Source organism: Apus apus, chromosome 9, assembly GCF_020740795.1.
Source record: "Apus apus isolate bApuApu2 chromosome 9, bApuApu2.pri.cur, whole genome shotgun sequence".
NCBI lineage: Eukaryota > Metazoa > Chordata > Aves > Apodiformes > Apodidae > Apus > Apus apus.
Window position 1 is genome coordinate 19,305,385 of NC_067290.1, and position 20,087 is coordinate 19,325,471.

General features: G+C 38.4%; 1 protein-coding gene across 7 annotated transcripts in view; it reads left to right on the forward strand.

Annotated features, from left to right (window-relative positions):
• CNTN6 (contactin 6) overlaps positions 1–20,087 on the forward strand; it is a 107,056-nt gene that overhangs the window by 42,066 nt on the left and 44,903 nt on the right. For 5 of the 7 annotated variants that reach the window (XR_007890361.1, XM_051627805.1, XM_051627806.1 and 2 more), the window contains exons 4-6: positions 3,430–3,525; positions 12,435–12,638; positions 14,246–14,348. Coding sequence is in view for 6 of the 7 variants with exons in the window: in XM_051627805.1 (XP_051483765.1) it covers positions 3,430–3,525; positions 12,435–12,638; positions 14,246–14,348 (403 nt within the window). In the remaining variant the exon portion in view is untranslated. Of the gene's footprint in view, positions 1–2,462; positions 2,479–3,429; positions 3,526–12,434; positions 12,639–14,245; positions 14,349–20,087 lie in introns of those variants that run through there. The other 2 variants (XM_051627811.1, XM_051627808.1) reach the window with 2 other exon arrangements.

Consider the following 20,087-nt stretch of genomic DNA (forward strand, 5'->3'; position numbering starts at 1 on the left):
TTTTGACAAGTAACATTATTTTTTATTAGATTATGTCATGTTATGTTATAAAGCTGTACTAGGTAACAGTAACTGGGATAACAGAGCTTGTGTTCTGTTGGTGTAAATGCCTGCTCAGGGCAAAGAGAACTGCTTTTGAGATGCAGCCAGATTTTCAGAACAACAAGAGCAAAGTAGAATATCAACACTTCTATTAATCTTCAGGTTTTGGATTTTCTTTACATTTAACACATATTAGATTGCAATTAATCATTGAAAATACATCCCCATTAGGGGAAAGAAATGGATGCAAAAATCTGTTGGGCAAAAAGACTGCTTCCAGCCAGAAAAAAAACATTCCTGATGGTCCATCTCATTCTAATGTTTATCACCCTGAGCTACACAGCAAAGACAGATAATTTTATAACTCATTATTGATGAGGTATCAAAATATTTCACAGGAAAAGCTACATGCCTGTATAAGGTTCCAATAAAGATGATGACAGAATTAAGACTAACTCCCCTAATGAGTTATTTTTAGTTATTTTGCTTTGGTTTGCTCTTTCAGAGTTGTTTTTTTTCCTATATGCAATGATTCTTTATTACAGAGACACAGTGAATATTTTTTTACAATTATCTATCAAAATCAACTTCAGATGGTAAAAAAGATTACTTCTGTTTAGGACTATTGAATTTGAAAGGGTGGGGTTGATAAAAGATGCAGTGTGATGAAGACCTCATAGTCAAGCACTGAAATGGACTGTCTAGAGAAAATGTCTATCCCTAAAGGTCTTTAAAAATGGCTTAATCAAGTATTTGTTAGGAAGAAAATAGCATGCTTATACCTGTCATGGGCCAGAGGAATGGATTTAACTACCATTAATGTGCCTCCTCACCTACCTTTTTATACCTGTGATTCACCAGTAAGCATAATGGATGAAAATCTCTTCAGCACTGGGAAAAGCTGAGCTGCTTTATATAACCGAACTATAAATATGCTACAAAGAGGTAGGTCTCCTGCATATGGATTTGGAACCCTAATTTAAGGTTGACAAACATAGATTAAAAAGGCCAAGTCAGTTTCCCCACATATAATCAGAAGTAGTCCTACTAATTTTAAAATAGTGGATCTCCTAAGAGATCTAGTACTACTCTTTCTGGACGTATGAATCAGTGGTTGTCATGGTTTTGATGGAGAAACAGACAGGTGATACAGTTCCTAAAATTAGAGTAAAAATGATACCATGACACATCGTGTCATTAAGCTAAGAATTGCTACCAGCAATTTATTACTTTCCAAAACCTATTCCAATTTCAGAGTGAAGTATTACATAGCTTATTTTCAATTGTCATGAAAACCTTTTGCTGCTGCTATGCTGCTCTTGCTTCCCCCCCTTTCTCAGGTGTCTCATAACAAGTGATTTTTTTCTCAGAAAATAAAATTGGCCTGATTTACCCCAGCAGAAAGCACTGGAAACCACTAGTTAGACTACAAATATTTTCCATACTGCTCAAATATTTTTTATATAGAAACTACACCATCTCCATTGTATTAGCAGCTCAAGGAAGGAGACAGAAAAGGAAAATGTGACCATTTTTGTTGCTAGTGTCTGAATCCTAAGAGATATGAACATTTTGCAGCTTTCCAATCTTTCTTCTATTTAACATAACAAATAGAAAAAATTGAGGGTCTTTTTTTTTTTTCCCCCAAAGCCTCAGGGCACAAACGAAAGCAAATCCCCTTGTGATGTCTTGGCAGCTGGCCCAGGGGCCAGTTTTCCACACAGTTATTTTGTGCTGGCTTTTCCTTCTCAGAAAAACACTGAAGCCACAGGGGAAAGAAAATTAAAAAAAAAAGGCAAAAAATCCCCAGCTGATTAATTTCCTCAGACTGAATTTTCAGAACAGATAAATAAATAAATCTACACATTTGGAGATTAGACCAGTATGAATTCAAACTCTGGTCAGTCACATTACATCCATCCACTGTTTTATTTTCCAGTAAGTACTACAGGATGGAACAAAACTAAACACGATGGAATAAAACTAACAAACACCACTTTTTTTCTATTTGCCCTTTCCTGTATTTTTTCTGACCCTCTGGACTACCCAGACTGCAAGGCAGAGATCTAACAATTAAAAGAACATCAGAGTTTAAAAGGCTTTCCCAGTGTATTGAGAGGTACCATCTATTGCAGCTATGACAGTGCAGGGAGGTGCTACTGCTGCCTAATTCAATTCAGTCACCTCTGAGTAGACAATGTCTTCATAAGAGACCAGTATACAGGAGATGAAGAGGAGGAGAGAAAAATTAACTGTGTAAAGTTCAGCGAAGGGGGAGAAAATTGATATATTGACATCAGTAGTTGAGCCTGTACAGGTAGTAATCATTACTGCTGTGACCAATGAGAACTGTTTCTCTCTATTGAATTCTGGACCAGGCAGTTGTTCAGCTGCTGAAAAATGGAAAAGCTGTTTGAAACAAGAATCTGCAGCAAGGTAAATAAAATAAGCTTCAGGCAAGCAGTATGTGACACTATGGAATAAAGACTTAAGGGGAACCTGATATTATTTATTGTATTAAACATATTTTTAATGTATTTCAAGCAATCATTTCCCAAAGTACCCTGTCCAAAGTAGTAAGTCTGCTCATTAGGAAGAGAACTGGATCAAAAAGTAATAGTTTTTCTAAGTACATCTACTGTATCATGTTTTGTAATTGAATTATTTAAAGGCATGAGACTGATAATATGTCTCAGTGAAATGTGAGAAAGCAGAGGTGATTGAGTGTCATGTTAGAAGCAGTAAAAACTAAAAATTAATAGCTATAACAGTCATCTATGGGAGACAGGAATGTTTGTTGAGGTTTCCCCACAGCACCACATGGTTTCCTACTGAAGTATCCCCATTTCTCCCCCTTAAAACCAGAGTTGAAGTTTGAGTCAATTAAATCAGATCCACTTACTGCAGCCAGCTTTAGGACAGAACAGACTCATTAAGAACACAACATAGTTTTATGATCATTTAAACACTCACTCTGCAGGAGCCTGATGATGTATAATTATCACTTGTATATACAGAAGAGCACACCTGTTTTTTATTTCTATAAAAAAAGTAAATAATATAAAATGTGGGGTTTTTTCCTGTTCAGGTAGATTAAGATTCTAAAACATTCAAAAAAATAATGCTAGAAAACTTTCTGGAATAATACACTAACTTTGCAATTAGGAATTGTAAATACAACCTCAGAAGGATAGAGTATAACTGCTTTATGAATAGGCATTTAACCACTGCCAAAGAAATAGATGCCAAGTTGGACATTCTATATAAATTATGATACTGAATATGTGAACGTGTTCTTGAGTTACCTAAGCATTATTAGCATGAGGCACAATTAGGTATAAATTTGACAGACAATAACCAGGTTTCATTTTCTCCTTCTTTCTCAAGATCTTGAAAACTTTGAAATGAAAACAAGAAGCACAGTGTCAGTCAGAGAAGGCCAAGGAGTGGTTCTGCTCTGTGGTCCTCCACCACACTATGGAGGTATGCTGAATAGTCCTACATTGTGTACAGCCTGAACATCAACTGTCATAGCCCAGGAGACACTATGCCCTCCCCCACCTGATTCGTGATGGAATTTATTTGTGCATTAAGTGTATAGTTTTATAGCAAATTAAAATTTCATTTCTTTAAAGGACACTGGGGTTCACACTTCTTAAGGGGCCCTTTTTTACTGTTCTGTGGGTACTTGAGGGACTAGAATATGCCACTGCTCTTTGGGTATGACACAGACAAAGCAAGCATGAAGGTCTAAAAGACTATCCCCTAGTATGACTGGTTATCTCAGTGCCTTCACTCATATGGTAGGGCAGAAGAGCAACCCACAACAACTATTCCTATATTGAAACCACTTCAGGTCTGAGTGCAAGTACTATTTTGTCTTTTAGTGCTTGCTACTTCAATGCTATAATTTGAATCCTAGCTTTCACACATTAGGTTTGTCATGACAATTTGCCTTCTGCTCTTGAATACCAGATTCTCTCCTCTCTGATAATGATAAAAAAAACAGAAAAATTCAGAGTGGAAGGGACTTCTGGAGCAGTAAACTCTCTGATCAAAGGTCTGATTGGATAAGGTTGCCTGATAATCTTCCAGGCTTCAGATAAAGAATAAAAAAAAAGGAGGAAATCGATTATTAGGAACTGATTCAGGGGTATCTTGCATCTGTTGCCATTGCCTACTACTGCTTCTTAAGCATCAGGCTGTTTCTGATGTCTTCCTTTCCAGTTCCAGGTGAAAAGTAATGAACCAGTAATGCATTTAACAATGTTTCAGACTTTTCATCTAAGAAAGCCCCAAACATGGGGCACAATTTTCCTATTCTTCCTTTAATTAGGTGTACTGCCACCTCCAACACCATATTTGCAGATCAATACATGTATGTACACTGGTGCTCTCATTGTTTCTTAACATTTTTTGTACCTAGAAGCTTGTAAGTCATCTTTTGATCTTTATTTTTTCTTCCCAACTTTGACTCTTGCAAGTTTTGAGCCACATACATTCACAAATCTCCTCCAGGGATGTTAGAACCCAGATCAAAACTGCTTCAGATCTTTTGAAGTCTGGAATAAGAACTCAGGTTTCCTAACAGAACTAGCTGAAGTTGATTGGAAATCTTACCCTGGAAAAACAAATGTGTATTAACAAGGGGAAATATTAATACCACAGGTACCAAATTGTCTTGTTCCAGACTGAAACAATCAGTTTTTAGATGGCTCACATCCTGCTTTAAGCAGAAGTGACCACACATCCACAGCCACACTGTTTTTTGTGTGCTAACACCAGTGTCCTGATTTCAGGAATGTTTTCTCAATTATTCTTAAAGAAACAGAGTTATAAGACAAATTCCCATGAGAAGGTAAATAGTGATCTATAAAGAGGTTGTAGTATATCAGAGATGGAGAGAAACCCATCAATCAATTTTAAGCCTGCAAGTCTTGAGGAAATGTCAGCTCACTTAGTGTTACAGCCATATGAAAGAAGTATATAATCAAGGAAATGAAGTGAAACCTGCTCCTTAAGGGCAGAAAAGGCTTGAAAGAGTTCCTGAAATGTATCAATGGGACAGAAAGACAACACATCCACCCTTGAGTCAGAAAACTATACATTTTCCTCTTACTGTAGGGTAAAATTATTATTTGACAAATAGGAATGAGTAGAAAAAAAATTCAGAACAAATAAATAGTTAACAAGTGAGTTCACTCTAGATTAATTGAACTGACAGAATGGTATCCATGAACAAAGCATTTGCCATAGCGTATCTTAAGCTGGAGATGTGAGCTGTTGAGCAATAAGCCTGAAAAATACATTATCTGAAATAACAAGCCTCTAGAGAACAGCAACCAAGTTCTTTTGTCATCCAAAAACACTGTATTTGTGATCGAAAAATTATATGCCATGGGGATGAAGTACATGGTAGGAACTCTAATAAGTTATACTCTATCTCAGGATGCTTAGGAAGTTGTTTTTACTGAAAAAAATTGTCTTTAGCTCTGTTTTTAATTGAAACCACTGCCTCTGAGTCACAATATCTACAGGAGAAAGGATTACTAGCCTTGTATACAGCTTCCATTGCAAGCCTTGTGTGCAGCTCTTCAAACATCACAGGAACTAGATAGGAAGGGATTTAGGAGATGAACCATTCCAGCAGGAAAAGAGTTGTTTATCTGATATTGTTAAAATAATAAGACAATACAGGCTGTATAACATGTCCTATACACTAGGAAACAAAATTGCTCTTAGAATTTTCTATGTAATTTGGTAGCTACAGCCTATAACTCAAGCAGACCTTTTACTAGGATGGGCATTGTCAGGGAAACTCTGGTTAACTGCTTCACTAGAAAACACTGACTATGCTTTTTGAAATAAGTTATTTGTGTCACTGAAATACACTTAAGGGAGGCAGAGCAGATGGATACAGCCCTTCAGGCAACTCCTTCCCATAGACCATCTGCTGCTTTCCCCAGAAGGAGTCACTGACCAGACCTGGCCCTTCCCATACATTACATGGAGGGAAGAGGAACCCAGTTTTAATGGTTACTGCTTTGTCTTCTCTCAACTTGCAAGATGACTGGAAACCTCTTTACAGAACTTCCTTGAAACAAATATCATTAATATGGTTATTTTGGAAAGGATGGACTAGCTAAAGCCTCCTGTCTTCCCACTAACCTAGAAAGTCTGCATTTACTTATAGCAATAAAAGAAACAGAAAGATGAGAACCCAAGAAGGCAAGCAGTTTCTATTATTTGAAGCTTCTTCCCATATAACATTGAGAAGTAGGAACAGGTAGATAGCAAAATAGCTCAGTACTCCTTCTGCTTATGTTATCTTTCTTCTTCTCACTTTCATCTTCTCTTGCTACTTCTTACTACAAAGACCAACACATGATCAAGGTTATCTAGCTTTATACCACAAACAGTCTGAAGTTAAATTTTATGCTCTAGAGCAAGCAAGCTCTACAGCTATCATTTGATCACTCAGCTGTTGGGCATATGCTGCAAGTTTTTTTCTACATTAAAAGCATTTAAAACACTTAAAATTTAAGTTAAACCCAACTTAAGTTTTCTGACAGGAACAGCCATGTTATTGCTTGCTTTATATACACACTTCTTAACTGAGAGTATGCAGACAACCTATTTTATTTATACAAGAAAACCAAAAAATTTCACTTCAATAAAGAAGAGAAAATATCTGAGGCAGCTAAGTGATAAGAAACAAGAAAAAAGCTTCAGGAAGCTGCTCCAACAGCTCTCACATCAGCTTTAGACCTTAAACTAGCTCTCAGAGAACACAAGCCTTCCAGACTTGCTGCTAAGGCTATATGCTGAAGACTTTAACACCAAAAGAGAATATGCTCTATGTTACTACAAACAAACATTAGCACTTCTAGCAAACATCCAACACAAAAACAAGAGCCACCCCTTAAAGACAGAGGTTACAAAACAAGGAAAAAGTTGCTATAGTTAACAAACAAAAAAACCCCTAGCCTGCAATTAACCTTAGACAGAGGAAAGCTACCCTACATTACCTGAACCAGCCCAAGCCCTTCATTTCCTCAGCCAGCCCCTCCTTGCCTATTTATGCACCTGCTGTTCTCCAACCTCAGCTGCTGTTATTTATGAGGCTCATTAACACACCTTATCAAGTTCAGCATATGACTTTCCTCTGCTTGTTAGTAAGGCTATAGAGTGCAGAGGTGGGTAGATAAGTTGTATTTCCTTCTCTGACAAGTGTCTTTTCTCTAGCTTGAGTTCTTTAGGTCAGCTGTTTTCTCCTCCTGTAAGCAATGTGCAGTATTTTGTTATTTAAAAATTGTGTATTATATAGAGCTAGGAAGCAGCAAAAGGTATGTAGGGAAAAGGAAGGAAGTTTGAAACAGCTTTCATTTCTGTAGCTGTATAGTTGAGCTTGACCTAACTATGATTAAGAAGCTGCTGCCTAATTGGCAATACTTGACACAAGACTGTGGGGTGGGTTGCTATTCGTTTATTTTCTTAGAAGTGAAGTCTCATATAAAGCCTGTTTCTTTCCAGCTGATTCCCTACAGAGCTTTAAGGAAGTTTCTAATCTTGTTAGAAGCAGCAGGATTCCTCATGCATTTACATTTACTTGTGCATAAGAGCTGCCAGGGTTTGAAGATGGGATGCTGAGACTATAGGCTTTTCTCTATACTGACATTACTATACCAAGGCTATGTTAAAACAAGAAACAAAAATAAGACACTCATAATGAAGGAGTCCTGTGGACCTGCATAGCAGGGGAATATGCCAAATCCTCAGACAACAGAAGGGGGGGAAGGAGATACACATGAAAGCAGGGGATGGGAAAGATGGTCTGTGGAGAGGATGGGACGAGATGAGCAGTGCTGCTGTATGTGGAAGGGTTTTTTACTTCTGCCTCAGGTTGTTTTTGCATTTTGTATTAAGCAGTTACCTGATAAAATGCACAGCAATGGTATAAAATGATGAAGTGTATCTCCCTTTATAAAGCCAAGTGCCTTAGTCATGGGTTTAGCATCCCTTTCTTTCTGCTCCTATTTCTCAATGTTCCTATGAGTCTTTAATCCTTTCCTGCCAGCTCTGGCACAAGGGGGAACAGTCTTTTCACTGAGAGCAGACTGTAGCTGTTCCCCTGCAGAATGAGCAATATTGATTGGAATTTGCTCAGGCCAAGGAAAGCACTGAAATGGTATATTCCCTAGACTATTATATCAGGACTAATTATCAACTCCACTTCTTTCCCAGTTATGTCATGAAAGTGCTAACAGCTGAAAGGGGCAGGCAATGCTCTCAGCCTGGCCAAGCTCAGGACTTGCCCACCAGGCAGTGTTTGGCTGGAAGGTGAGGTGGACTTATTCTACTTTGAGGGGCCTCTGGGATGAGAAGGAGGACTGACACCACGTACTCACCTGCACTGGAATAAAACAACACCAAACAAACTGAAACACAGCCCAGGATTGCAGCACTAAGAGAATGGCTTGTGATGTGGTATATGTATAAGGAAACCCACGCTGCTGTGGTTCTCCTTCCACTGCCCTGTAGTCCCTTGGATGTTAAGGCAGTTCTGTGCTCTCCAAGACATCTTCTCCCAGAATCAATAACAGCACTGGGATCACTGTCTTTTGAGAGCAAATATAATTTTCCAATGTTCAGTACTCATCAGTTAATTTGGGCTGAGACCAAGCAGCTGCACATGTGAAAGGAGCTGTCCTGTGGTATCTATGTCATAGCTAGACAGAATTATTCACTTACAGGTATTTATTTTAATGTTTTTGAAGCTTGTCTTAGAAAACAACTTGACATGCAGGTGTTAAATTAAAAAACTGAGGGCAGAAATTATAAATAGCATATTTTATTATTTTTTGTGAACTAAATCCTGAGATGTTCCTAGCACTCTGAATTTTATATTGTCATTATTTATAGGTCCAGATATCAGATGGATTCTCCCTTGGTTAAAAGCTCCTGAAGGTTAGAAGGTGTTGGGTTTTTTTATAAGTAAGGGTAAAGATTAGTTTCTCTCTAGCTGTCTTTGGAATGAACTCAACTTTTACTACAAGTAATTTCCTTCAAAAGTTCATGGGTAAAAAAAAAAACAAACAACAATCTGGGACCAAATTCTGCTTGTTTGGTCCATATTTAAAGCACCACTGAGAAAGACTTGCCTGAAATTACTTCAACTTGCCTCTTGCCACACATAGCAGCACCCTGTGATGAGTGAGTGTTTCTCTGGAAGGGTTCACTTCCCCAAACTCTGCTCTCCCTTCTACCCCACTACATAGTTTTACCTCACACATTTATTTTTCTAAAACATCACACTAACTATAGTGAAAAGAGCAACAGGAAATCAGGACTAATTTGTTTTGTATAGAAAAACTTCTATGCCCTTACTTCAGGCACGCTGATTCATCTTCAACATTGTGTGGAAAATTTTACTCCAGAGGGAAAGTTGCAGCCAAACAGGTCTATACATAAAGGAAAAAATGAAATAGAGAAAAAAAGCCCACAAAAAAAGTTGGTGCTGATAACTGTTAAGTTTTGTGTAAGGCCTTTTATGTAAGGCCCTTTCATAGTGTTCTCTGCAACTGAGTAACTCTTCTGGGCATGTTGAGTGTGATCCCAACTGCTATCTGTTTCTGAAACCCTGTGGTTAAATGGAAAACAAAACAATAAGCTAAAAAAATAATTGTAACTTTTTTTTTCCATAAAATAGCTGGCAGCAGTAATTTTCAAGTTCATTTTCAGTAGACTTCATTAGCAGGTTACTTTCTCTTTGAAATTTCCCTTCTATGCCTCTGCTACCTTCTGTTCAGCATTACTTTCACCAGACTCTTCCCAGCTGTTGAGTTACTCATGCAAATGAATGTAACCCTAGAAGTCACAGCGTGGGCCTTGACCTTCTTTTGCTTATTCAGTGGTCTGTTCCACATGTGATTGATTCAAAGTGACCCCAAATGGAAAGGTTTCAGTAATAACAACTTCTTTTATAACACAATGTTAGATTTTCTAGCCTATCACATCTGTTGATGTTGTCACTTAACTTTCTAAGAAACAGTATTGTGTAAGGGAGCAGACTGCTGGTATTATGCCTTAGAAGAGAAAAAAGTTTAACCTCCAAAATTTGGTTCCTTTCTCTTGAGATTTCTTCGAGCTTCCTCTGAAGTAATTTTAAAAAAGGGTTCCTACAGAGTTCAGTGGAGCTGAATTAAGCTCTAGGCAAGTATGGCCTGCAGATTAGTGATGAAAAACCTGCAGTAAGAAGAGTGGTACTGTTTATCTCTCTCATACTAGAGGGAAAAAGGATTTAAATATGAAAAGGAGCCTGCACTTGTTCCTAGTTAATGGGAAAATTTATTAAAAGGCCCTAAGGCAATAGTGGAGTACAGACAGGGAGAGGAACAGAACAGAAACAGGAAGATGAAGGCATCTAGAACATCCATTAGGTGCCTTAGCAGGTAAGGTGGTAGGTACCCTGTTACACTAAGACTGTGCTTTCTTCAGCCAGGTAATTGCCAGCACCAAAACTGGACTTTAGGAAGGAACCCTCCAAACTAACTTTTCCTTTTTAATTGTTTTTAAAACTACCTCCACTTTATTATCAGGAGGAGGTAAGTAAGGGTTCTAGCTGTCACTAAGGCACATCAGGCCACCGGCCCTCAGGTGCTTTTGTGGAATTTGAGAAGGCTGCAGACTCAAGGTATTTCTTCCACAGAAATCCCAAGTTCACCCCATACTGTTCAACTGAACACAGATTCAAAGTATTTACCCTGCAAATCTTCAGCATTTTCTTTACAGTCACTAACTTGCAGGTTGGAGAACTGCCAAAAATGAGCTGAAAGCAGAAACTTACCCACACCAGTCACTTTGATCCATTTGTGCAGCCCGAGTATAGTCATCAAACTGTGCCTGTGACAGGACTACAGTCTGTATATAGCATGTCTCTGAAAAACAAATCAGGTCACGGTTACATCACTTACATCTAGATATAGGCTGATCCTCCCTGTGGAAAAAACGACCCATCTCCAGATTTTAGACGCTTTAACCAGGTACCCAACAGTCCATGGGCATGCAAATGTGAAAACATGTTGCTTTTCTCTTGTGTGTATGCACATGTTGTACTATACTATTTTAGGAATTGTTTCATCTTTTAGGTTTACTGTATAACAGAATAAAAGTTTAGCATTAAGCTGCAGTAAAACAGAACATATTGCAGGATTTAGCCAAGTATGGAAAGTGTCATTGATTGCTCCCTCGAGGTAGATAATTTATAATGAGAGTCCTAAAATGTTAGAAGATGATAACTTGAAACTCCACAAAACTACTGGAGTTTACAGACTTATTACCATACTGTACCCATGTTGTAATTGAGGGGGGGAAAGAAACATAAATAGTCTTTTTCAAATGGGATTGTTGATGGGGGAAATGTGTAAAAATGAAGCTGTTGGCAGAACACTGTTAGCTTATGAATTATACATTTAATTAAGGAAAGCTAAACTGGTATATTTTGAAACTGCTGATTTAACATGTCTTATTAAAGAGAGGATTTTAGTCCTGCTGCTGGGCACTGGCAGCACAGCAGAGCAGCCACAGCTGGGCTGGCAGGACCCCTGGGGGACCCTCCTGCAGCACACTGGGTTACAAGCAAAGATCCTGCTAGCTGTGGTACTGATGGCAGTGGTACAGGGCTTGGCCAAAAACACCTGCTGAAAAGCAAGGTCCTTGGGTGGTAAGGTCACATGGAGATCTGCCCTTCCAGCCTGGGTCAGCCCAATAAACTAGTTTGAAGTTTTCTAGACTATAGACAGGCCTTATTAAGGTAAGAATTGTGAAACCCTGTATGGGTGATGACAACAATGGCAGAGCAGGGTTTGGAAGCTGGAACAGGGCAATAAGCACAGAGCAAATGTATGTATGGAAGACAAGAAGAAAGGTCAAATGTGAATTAGGATCAAATATTAAATAACATCCAAACTAGTTGTGTGCAACTGAGCTCCCGTCTACATGAGAAGCTCATGACAAAGCTCCAGGTTACCAGTTTCGTATTTCCATATTCAAAGGGAAGGAAGGAGCTGTAACGCTGCTCAGCAATTTGCTCTCTGGATGTTGAAAAGGAAAGTGTTTATTAAATAGAAAGAGTTTTCTCCTGGTGTTGCAGCAATGCCATTCCTGGTTGAAAACAGGCTAAGTAGGAAAACAGAAGTAGCAGGAGACAAAAACTTTTTTGACCTTTTGAAGTGGCTTCAGGTAAGCTTAAAACTAAAGCAATGCTTACCTTGCCTGTGTGGCTTGCCCTGTAACTGGCTCCTTCTTTCAACCGGCAATATTGCACTTGAGCACTAATGGGAAGCAGACTAGACTGGAAAGGATGCATGATATGTGGATCTGGTGTTTTCTAGGCTTGTCCTATACATGGATCTTCAACAACACCACCTTACATGTTCAGGAAGATACTCGCCGCTTTGTTTCCCAAGAAACAGGCAATCTGTACATTGCCAAAGTGGAGCCATCAGACGTGGGCAATTACACCTGCCTTGTAACTAACTCGAGAGCAGAACGAAGTGCACGGGGGCCACCCACTCCTCTCACCCTCCGCACTGATGGTAAGTCCTCTGGGCTGCTTGGTTCACAATGTGCAGCACAATGCTAACTGGTTCCCCTCCAGCTAGTGGCAACTGATGACACCATACATCCTGATGGAGGTAAAAGGCTTCCAGTAAAGTGTTGTGCAGTGGATGTGATCCCACAGCTTCTGCTGGATTGAAATGAGATTTGAACTGTCAGGACAGGGATGATGAGATAAACATATGAGAAGAAAGTAGTGCTCAATATCATTGAAAAATAGCAAGAGAATGTCAAATGGTATGTTATATTTTTTCATCTTGTGTATGACTGTTTTGAGGTTTGTATCCAGCAAAGCTTTCTAAATTTCTAATCTAGGTATAGATCAAATAACAAATCTAGAAAGTTATTTAAAATTGAGACATTGAGGTGAGAAACTCACTTGCACATATACAAATACTTTTCTGGCAACACTTCCTAATTAAATGTTCACAGTGAGAAATATATACCTGGGAAATCTTTATACAAAGTTTATTTTGCAAAAAGTGCTCATCTAAATTTCAACATATTTATACTGTTTGCAAAGCAGTGGTGACAAGAGAAACAAAAGCCTGTATAGAGTTAGGTTTCCAGAATAAATAAAACTCAATTGTGCATTATAGAATAATGCTTCCACTCCTTTATAACTTAATCAGATCACCCAAAACAAAGTTATAATTCCACAGCTCAAAAGTTAATTTGGTATGACCTGTGATTGAAAATTCCTAAGGGCTTTTCTGACTGTTTTTTTCTTTTCTCAGATCCATTCTATCAGTCTCTTTTTATCTTCTCCCATCCACTTTGGTGGCCTCTCGATTGCCTCCTAAACAGGCAGCCTCTAAGGCAACAGTAAAAATTTTATCTATAACACTAGTCAGATCCCTTTTAAATAAAATAATTTGTTCATTTTCAGTGTGGGATCTGGGCAAAAGCACCATGTGCAGGAAAATACGACTCATTCATCATTATTGTTGCAATGAGTTACGCTGAAAGATGCATGCACATTTAAAGAATTCAGCTAAAAGTTTACTTTGCTAAAGCAATCCCAAACCTGCTGCAAAATTAAATGTCCTAAACCGATACTGGATTATCTGTGCTGTCAGATATTCAGCCAGATTTTCAGTTGTGATAACTGCATCTAATTACATCAGCCTCTCTCAAGTCTGGAGGTCGCATTCCAATATTTTAAAGAAGTTCTAAATGTTTCACAAGTATTTTGGACACAGAATGCCGTAAGTCTCTCCTGCACCCACAATCTATCCAGTGTCCTGAGAGGTGACCAATGTCATTGCTTGTTAACACTTTTTAACGAGGTGTGAACCCTAAATTAGCTGTAAAATCTTAATGCACCACACACTTGCACACACAGTATAAAGTCATGTTCTGCAGCTCTTGCAGGTGCAAAGCTTGCAGATTTCACATAAGCTTTCAGCCTAGGCTTGAATTTCACCCAACAGGCTAAGTCTGCTCCATAGACATCATGTGTTGATTACCACAGGTGGAACATAAGGCTCTCCCCCTATTAATGCCATCCTTTTACACTGAAATTCTGTTGTACTAGACAGGTCTGAGGCTCAACTGGAGTGCTAGCTGTTTTGATGTTCAACAGGTGTGATGGGGGAGTATGAACCAAAGATTGAAGTACGTTTTCCAGAAACAACATATGCACAGAAGGGCTCATCTGTTAGACTGGAATGTTTTGCCCTTGGAAAGTAAGATTTTTCTCTTTTATTACATTGTGGGTTCTAACACCATTCTACATTCTTTCTAATTTGCACAGTAGGATTTAACTCTGAAATAAGACCAGACTTCAGGTTGCAGCATTCAGTGTAACTGCACATTCACATCCGATCCACACCAAAAAGAAATGCTTTTCTGTGCAGCACCATTGTTAAGGAGGGAACCTGGGGAAACAGGCTGTATTTCAAGAGGATATAGGTTGTCCTGAATGGATCCATCAGATCCACCTGGCTCTCAGGACCTTCTTCTCCAATGTGATGCTGAGGAGCCTTGCAGTAGCCCTTCCTGCTAAAATCTACAAAGCCATTAGGCTTGTGGTAGCCTTTATTTTTCCTATGTTGTTTCGACTGTTTTATTTGTTTACAGAAGTAGTAGTACATTCAAACAACAAGGGATGTCTGTATTCAAAGAGCAGATGGTTAACTGAATCTGAATAAGTGTAACCAGCCTACAAAAATTAGTCTTTCCGATAAGCATTTGTTTTCCCTGGAAAAGCTATAATAATCTTTGATTGTTGACCTCTATTTAGTTTAAGTTCACTTTGACAATCCGTTTTAAAGCTGTAAGCTTTTAAAGTGTTTAGAGCTTTCCCAGAGGTTAAAAGCCTGGCTTGCAGACAGCAGAAATTAATCAAATGTTCCTCTGGAACCTACATTGGGAAGTAGAAAAACAAAGCAAATAAAAAGTTAATAAGACAGGAAATGGCCTTCCCTTTCAGATAAGATTTTTATATAAACTAATCTTAGGGCTAATTTTTATTTAAGGATAAAGAATAATTCTACAGAGCCATATTCAAAGGTCTATGCACTTTTTTGGCCCAAAACAAGAACTAGACTGAAACACTCCTGCTTAAAACTGACTTTCCTTTCCAAATACTGTCAAGCTACTTCTCTTTAAATACCTTCTTAATTGTGTGTGAGTCAGTGCAGGGCTTTATATTTCAAGTTGTCATTTCATATTTCCGTCTGTTGCATGGAAAGCATTTGACAATGATATATCGACTGCAGAAAAGCATTTCAAAAACAGAGTAAATGATATGTACAAAACAGTCCTTTCTTGCTGAAGGGGTAAAGATGGGTCATGTTAATGTGGCACAAGGGTTTTGCCATTTTAAGAACATCTTGAGGAGAAAAAAAAAAACAAACGCAAATAAAAAGGACATATAGATAATTAAGTACCTCAGCAAGCACTGTACTTTCTATGCTGTGCTTAGAAAATGGAGTGGTTGTTTAATAGACATTTTCTTCATAGAGAGGACTGCAGCTGAAAGCGGAGCTGCCATACTTCCCTGGAGTTATACTGTGTAAATGGACAGAAATCCCTTCTTCACAGTGTATCTCATACTGCTAATGTGCACCTAATCTAGTGTATGAGTTTGAGAAGTGCTGTTTGCAGGTAAAGGCTCCTTAGTGGCACTGCTGAATAATTTCTCCTCTCTAGATTTTCTTTTTGATAAATTGAGTCTCATGCTGAACTGTACTGTTTTCAGTCTGTTTTTTTTCTCTCTGAACAGAGCCTTGAACCACACTTTCACTAATGTGTCAATCAGTTAAAAAGCTTTATGTCAGAGCTGGTGTTTAGATGTGAATAAAGTAAGAGAAACATTGCAGGTGAAGTACTCTTAACTTATTAGATACAAGGCCAAGTTTCTAAAGGTATGTAAGTGATTAGTTGCATTGTTAAAAGCTCAAGGTTTCCTACCTCCAGCTGTTTACAATTTCAGGTAGCCACATATAAATGCAACAGTGTGACCATCTGCACCTTTAGTTGACTAAATTCCACTAAAACTCTAGCCTCTACTATTGTCTGTTTATGTTAAAATCAATTCAGCTCAATATTTGTTGAGCTACGCTTCTGATCTACCACAAGCACTGGTGGTTATTATCTCTCTTGGATTTCAGAACTGCTTTCCCATTATCTGTAATTTTCTATGTTCATACTGTTAGTCCACTGGTTCAGACAATGCTGTCAGCTGCTACTACCTCTGCGCTATGAATAACTGAAATCTTTCACATCTAAGGCAGGTTATAGGCCACCTGCTGTGGTTTTGGTCTCTAAAAGACTTAAATGAAAGCACTTTCATGGTATTTAGAGAAATAGCATCTCTTTTCTATACGGAACAGCAAATCATACCTATTGGACCTTGTTCAAAAAGCACTTTCACATTTAAAATGCAAGTACAAGAGGCCAGGCATATGTCTGAGTTCTAAGATGTCTTTTTACCTTGGGGAAACTCAAAACCACCTAAGTACTACTCCTCCAGCCAGGATGTGGGACACCCAGAAATAGGTATGTTCTGCACAGCTCTGTTTCAAAGCTCCGTTTTTACATTTTACATGAAAATATCATGACTGACTCACAAATGGTCTTGTAGCCCAGCCGCAAGTTCTTGCTTCTTTTGAGGAAAATAAATACAAGAGGGCCAAAGTGTCACTATATCTGGGAAGAGGGTTTGGAGGAACAGATCTTGAAGGGACAGAAGTGCTTTGGCCAGCTCCTGTCTCTGAATCCTATTTGTAGAACAGAGACCATGAAGAGTAAAGACGACCTGGAAAAGTACCTAAGCCCTCACTGCAATGGAAATACAGCGGGGTAAAAAGGAATATAAATAGCATGCAGCTACCTGATGACTGGCAGGGGGAACCATGTACTTAATTTTTTAAAAGAGGGAAAACAGAAATAAGAAATAGTAGTTTGACTTTTTCAAATACTGCAGCCTGTGGCAATTTAATAGAAGAGATGAAGCTTTGTGTTCTGCACTAATATTCATTACGTTGACAGCACTTAATATTATGCCAATATTAAAAGTCATGTTTTGGATCAAACTGTATTAATCACGCCATACATCTACATTATTGCTCACTATGTCTCTGAGGGGATTGACTACCACGGTAAGAGTTGTGTTCAGTTGAGTTACTGTGCTTCTTTCTCTAGATTTCCAAAATAACTTTCTGTTGCACAAATAAGAATAGTTTCTGGAATGAAAACAAGCAAAGTGGTTTCCAGGTCTGGTGCATGCATATATTAAACTGTCTGTGTTTTACATTTTTCTTCACTCCCTTCTTGAAAATCAGGAAATAATCTGTTCAGAATCCCTGCAGATGGGCCACTGCCAACTGAGGTTGTAAAAAACATATGTGAGTAATATAAACTAGGATTTCTTTCAACCCAGAATATTCATTTTTCATAGGAAGACCCCACATATTCCTCTAAATGTATTCAGGGAAGGGTTTTTCTAGAGGCTGCAAGTATAACTAGATAAAATAACAATCTTTACTACACTTGCATAAAAATACCAGGCTTCATTTCTTCATTTGATGGCTATTCTAGTGTATTCTCAAGGATTTTATGTAGGAGGCTGTAAAAACGATCAATTATGCAACTCCTGATAGAGCTAATACCTTAAGACTGTATGTTAAGGGATGAGCAAGCAGCTCTGGAGGATCCTCTTCTACATTAGTTAAGGTGAGTGGCTTGTGACCACAGGAGAATGAGACAATACCAGGTTTCACAAGCTTTGCTTCTTTGCTGTTTCCCAAGTAATACACCAGGATGATTAGAAACCTGAGTGCTTTAATTATAATATCCCTTGGATCCTCATTCTTCCTTGTGTCAGCAGTTGATGCAGACATGACAGCAGCTTTCAAGCCCCAGCTTTGTCTCATTTGTTTAACTAGGCATGGTCTTCATTACTGAAGCTGTAAATTTAATTTTATTGTGAAGTGCTCTCAGATGCATAGGAGGAAAGATGAGGCACAGATGTCATGCATCATCTGGTTGTTGAGTCTTTGCTGCAAAAAGGTGGAACCTTCATCTTGGTGTGGGCTGTAATGCTGCAGACAAATTAATTTCATGTTTAGTGTGACAAGACTTGTCACCAACGAAAAAATATTTCCCATCACCTTTTCTTTCTGAGTTAGTAAGTTATGGTTTTGTGATTCTGCTGCCTGTATGGTAGAATATAAATTAAATTAGTACTCCTAGACGCTCTGAAGTTTTCATATAAACTGCAGATTTATGTACAGAGACACTCATATTTATGCACTGTTTTCTTATTTACTCAGGTGAAAGCAAGACTTTATCCATGAAGCTTAATAAATTTAAAAGTGTACTTATTGTTTCTTTGTATATTCCAAAACTTTTTAGCCCCAAGCAGTTATCTGGTTTAATCTGGTTATTAATAGTGACTAAAGGAAAAAGACCACCCGGCAGTTGCAGGACCACCCCAAATCTGCACAGGAAGGTGCTAGTCTGTAGCAGCATCAGATATTTGCCTTCAATAGAATGCAAGACAATCCTACAAAAAAAATCACAAGGCAAAAAAAAACCATTTACCTATACCTAAAGTACAGTTTCACTTCTTAAAAGTATCAACTTGTAGGATAGAGAATTTGTTACAAAAAGATATTTAATGAGGTTTTAAATTTAAATTCAGGGGAGTTTACCTTGAAAGTATTTCATGTTACCTCTAGCAATATTTGCTGCTAAGAGATTTGATTATAAAAATGTAAACTAACATCAGAAGAAGGTGAAACCAGCCAAAAAAACCTGCTTTCTGCAAAATACAGTGACTGAAGATGCTGGAAAGCCTGTGATAATGTGGAGTCAGCAACGTCAATGAAGAAATGCAGATCTTCCCAAGCTGCTGTGGTAGGAAAGGTTCTTCCTCTGGATGAAGGCACACAGAGGAGCCAGGGATCTTCCTGCAGGCTGCTCGTTTAACCTGTCCCTCAGCCTGATGAGGATCTGCCGTCCTGACAAATGAACTCCCTCTGCTGATAAAACTAGGCCACTCGATGCAAGACTCCCTGGCAGGAGAACATAGCGCTGTTAACTATTTATTGCGATTATGCATTTAAAGACAGCAAAGTTGATGAACCAAGCTCTGAGGTTTTCCTGTCATCGTGCTATAGTTAACATTATCAAACACCCTTGTGTCTGGCCAAAAATGAAGCAAGTTTGCCTTGAAACATCCCCAAGGATGTCATTATAAGTATGTAGTATGGATAAGGAAAACAGGACAGCATCTTCAGCTGAAATCTTGATAAACTTGACTTGACAAGTTGACAGAAGGGGCCTTTTTCCACCGAGCCCTGTCTCTGTCCTTGGTGTCAGTGTAGACTTTCCTTCTTCAAGAATAGTCAGCACTAGGAAAACAAATGGCTAAAAATAGGAAATATTTAAATGAAGCACTTTCAGAGAGCAGAGCTTGAATGAATGCATTTAATTGTTGTTTTTCTTCTCCCATATGGCTGCTGTTTTCCTTTAATCTCTTTGTTATTAAAAAATAGTCAGAAGAGGTGCCTTTAAAGTAAGTAGTTAAATGCTTCTGGCATTCAAGGCACTGCGTGCTCCTGTTAGACAGTAGATGTTCACCCACTGTTTAATATGGAACAGCATTTTAAAAGCCAGCCATGCTCTCCTTCATGTCATCAATGGTCTGTATCAATCTACTGCAAGACTGCAAAGCACCTCTGGCTGTTTTCCTGAGTGGAGCACAGCAGTTGTGGGGCAGACCAATTCTGCTCTACAGCTGCATTTCTTTTGAGTAACTAAAAGTAACTTGGTTTACATGAATCCTGCATGAATTATGTCATTCAAGGTTTGTGGAGGAAACAACACCTTTTAAGAGGTCAACCAGTGCAACTGAGAAAAACAGACAAGCTTTTTCCCAATTTCCTAGTAAGGACTAATAGCAAGTTTTTGTCCAA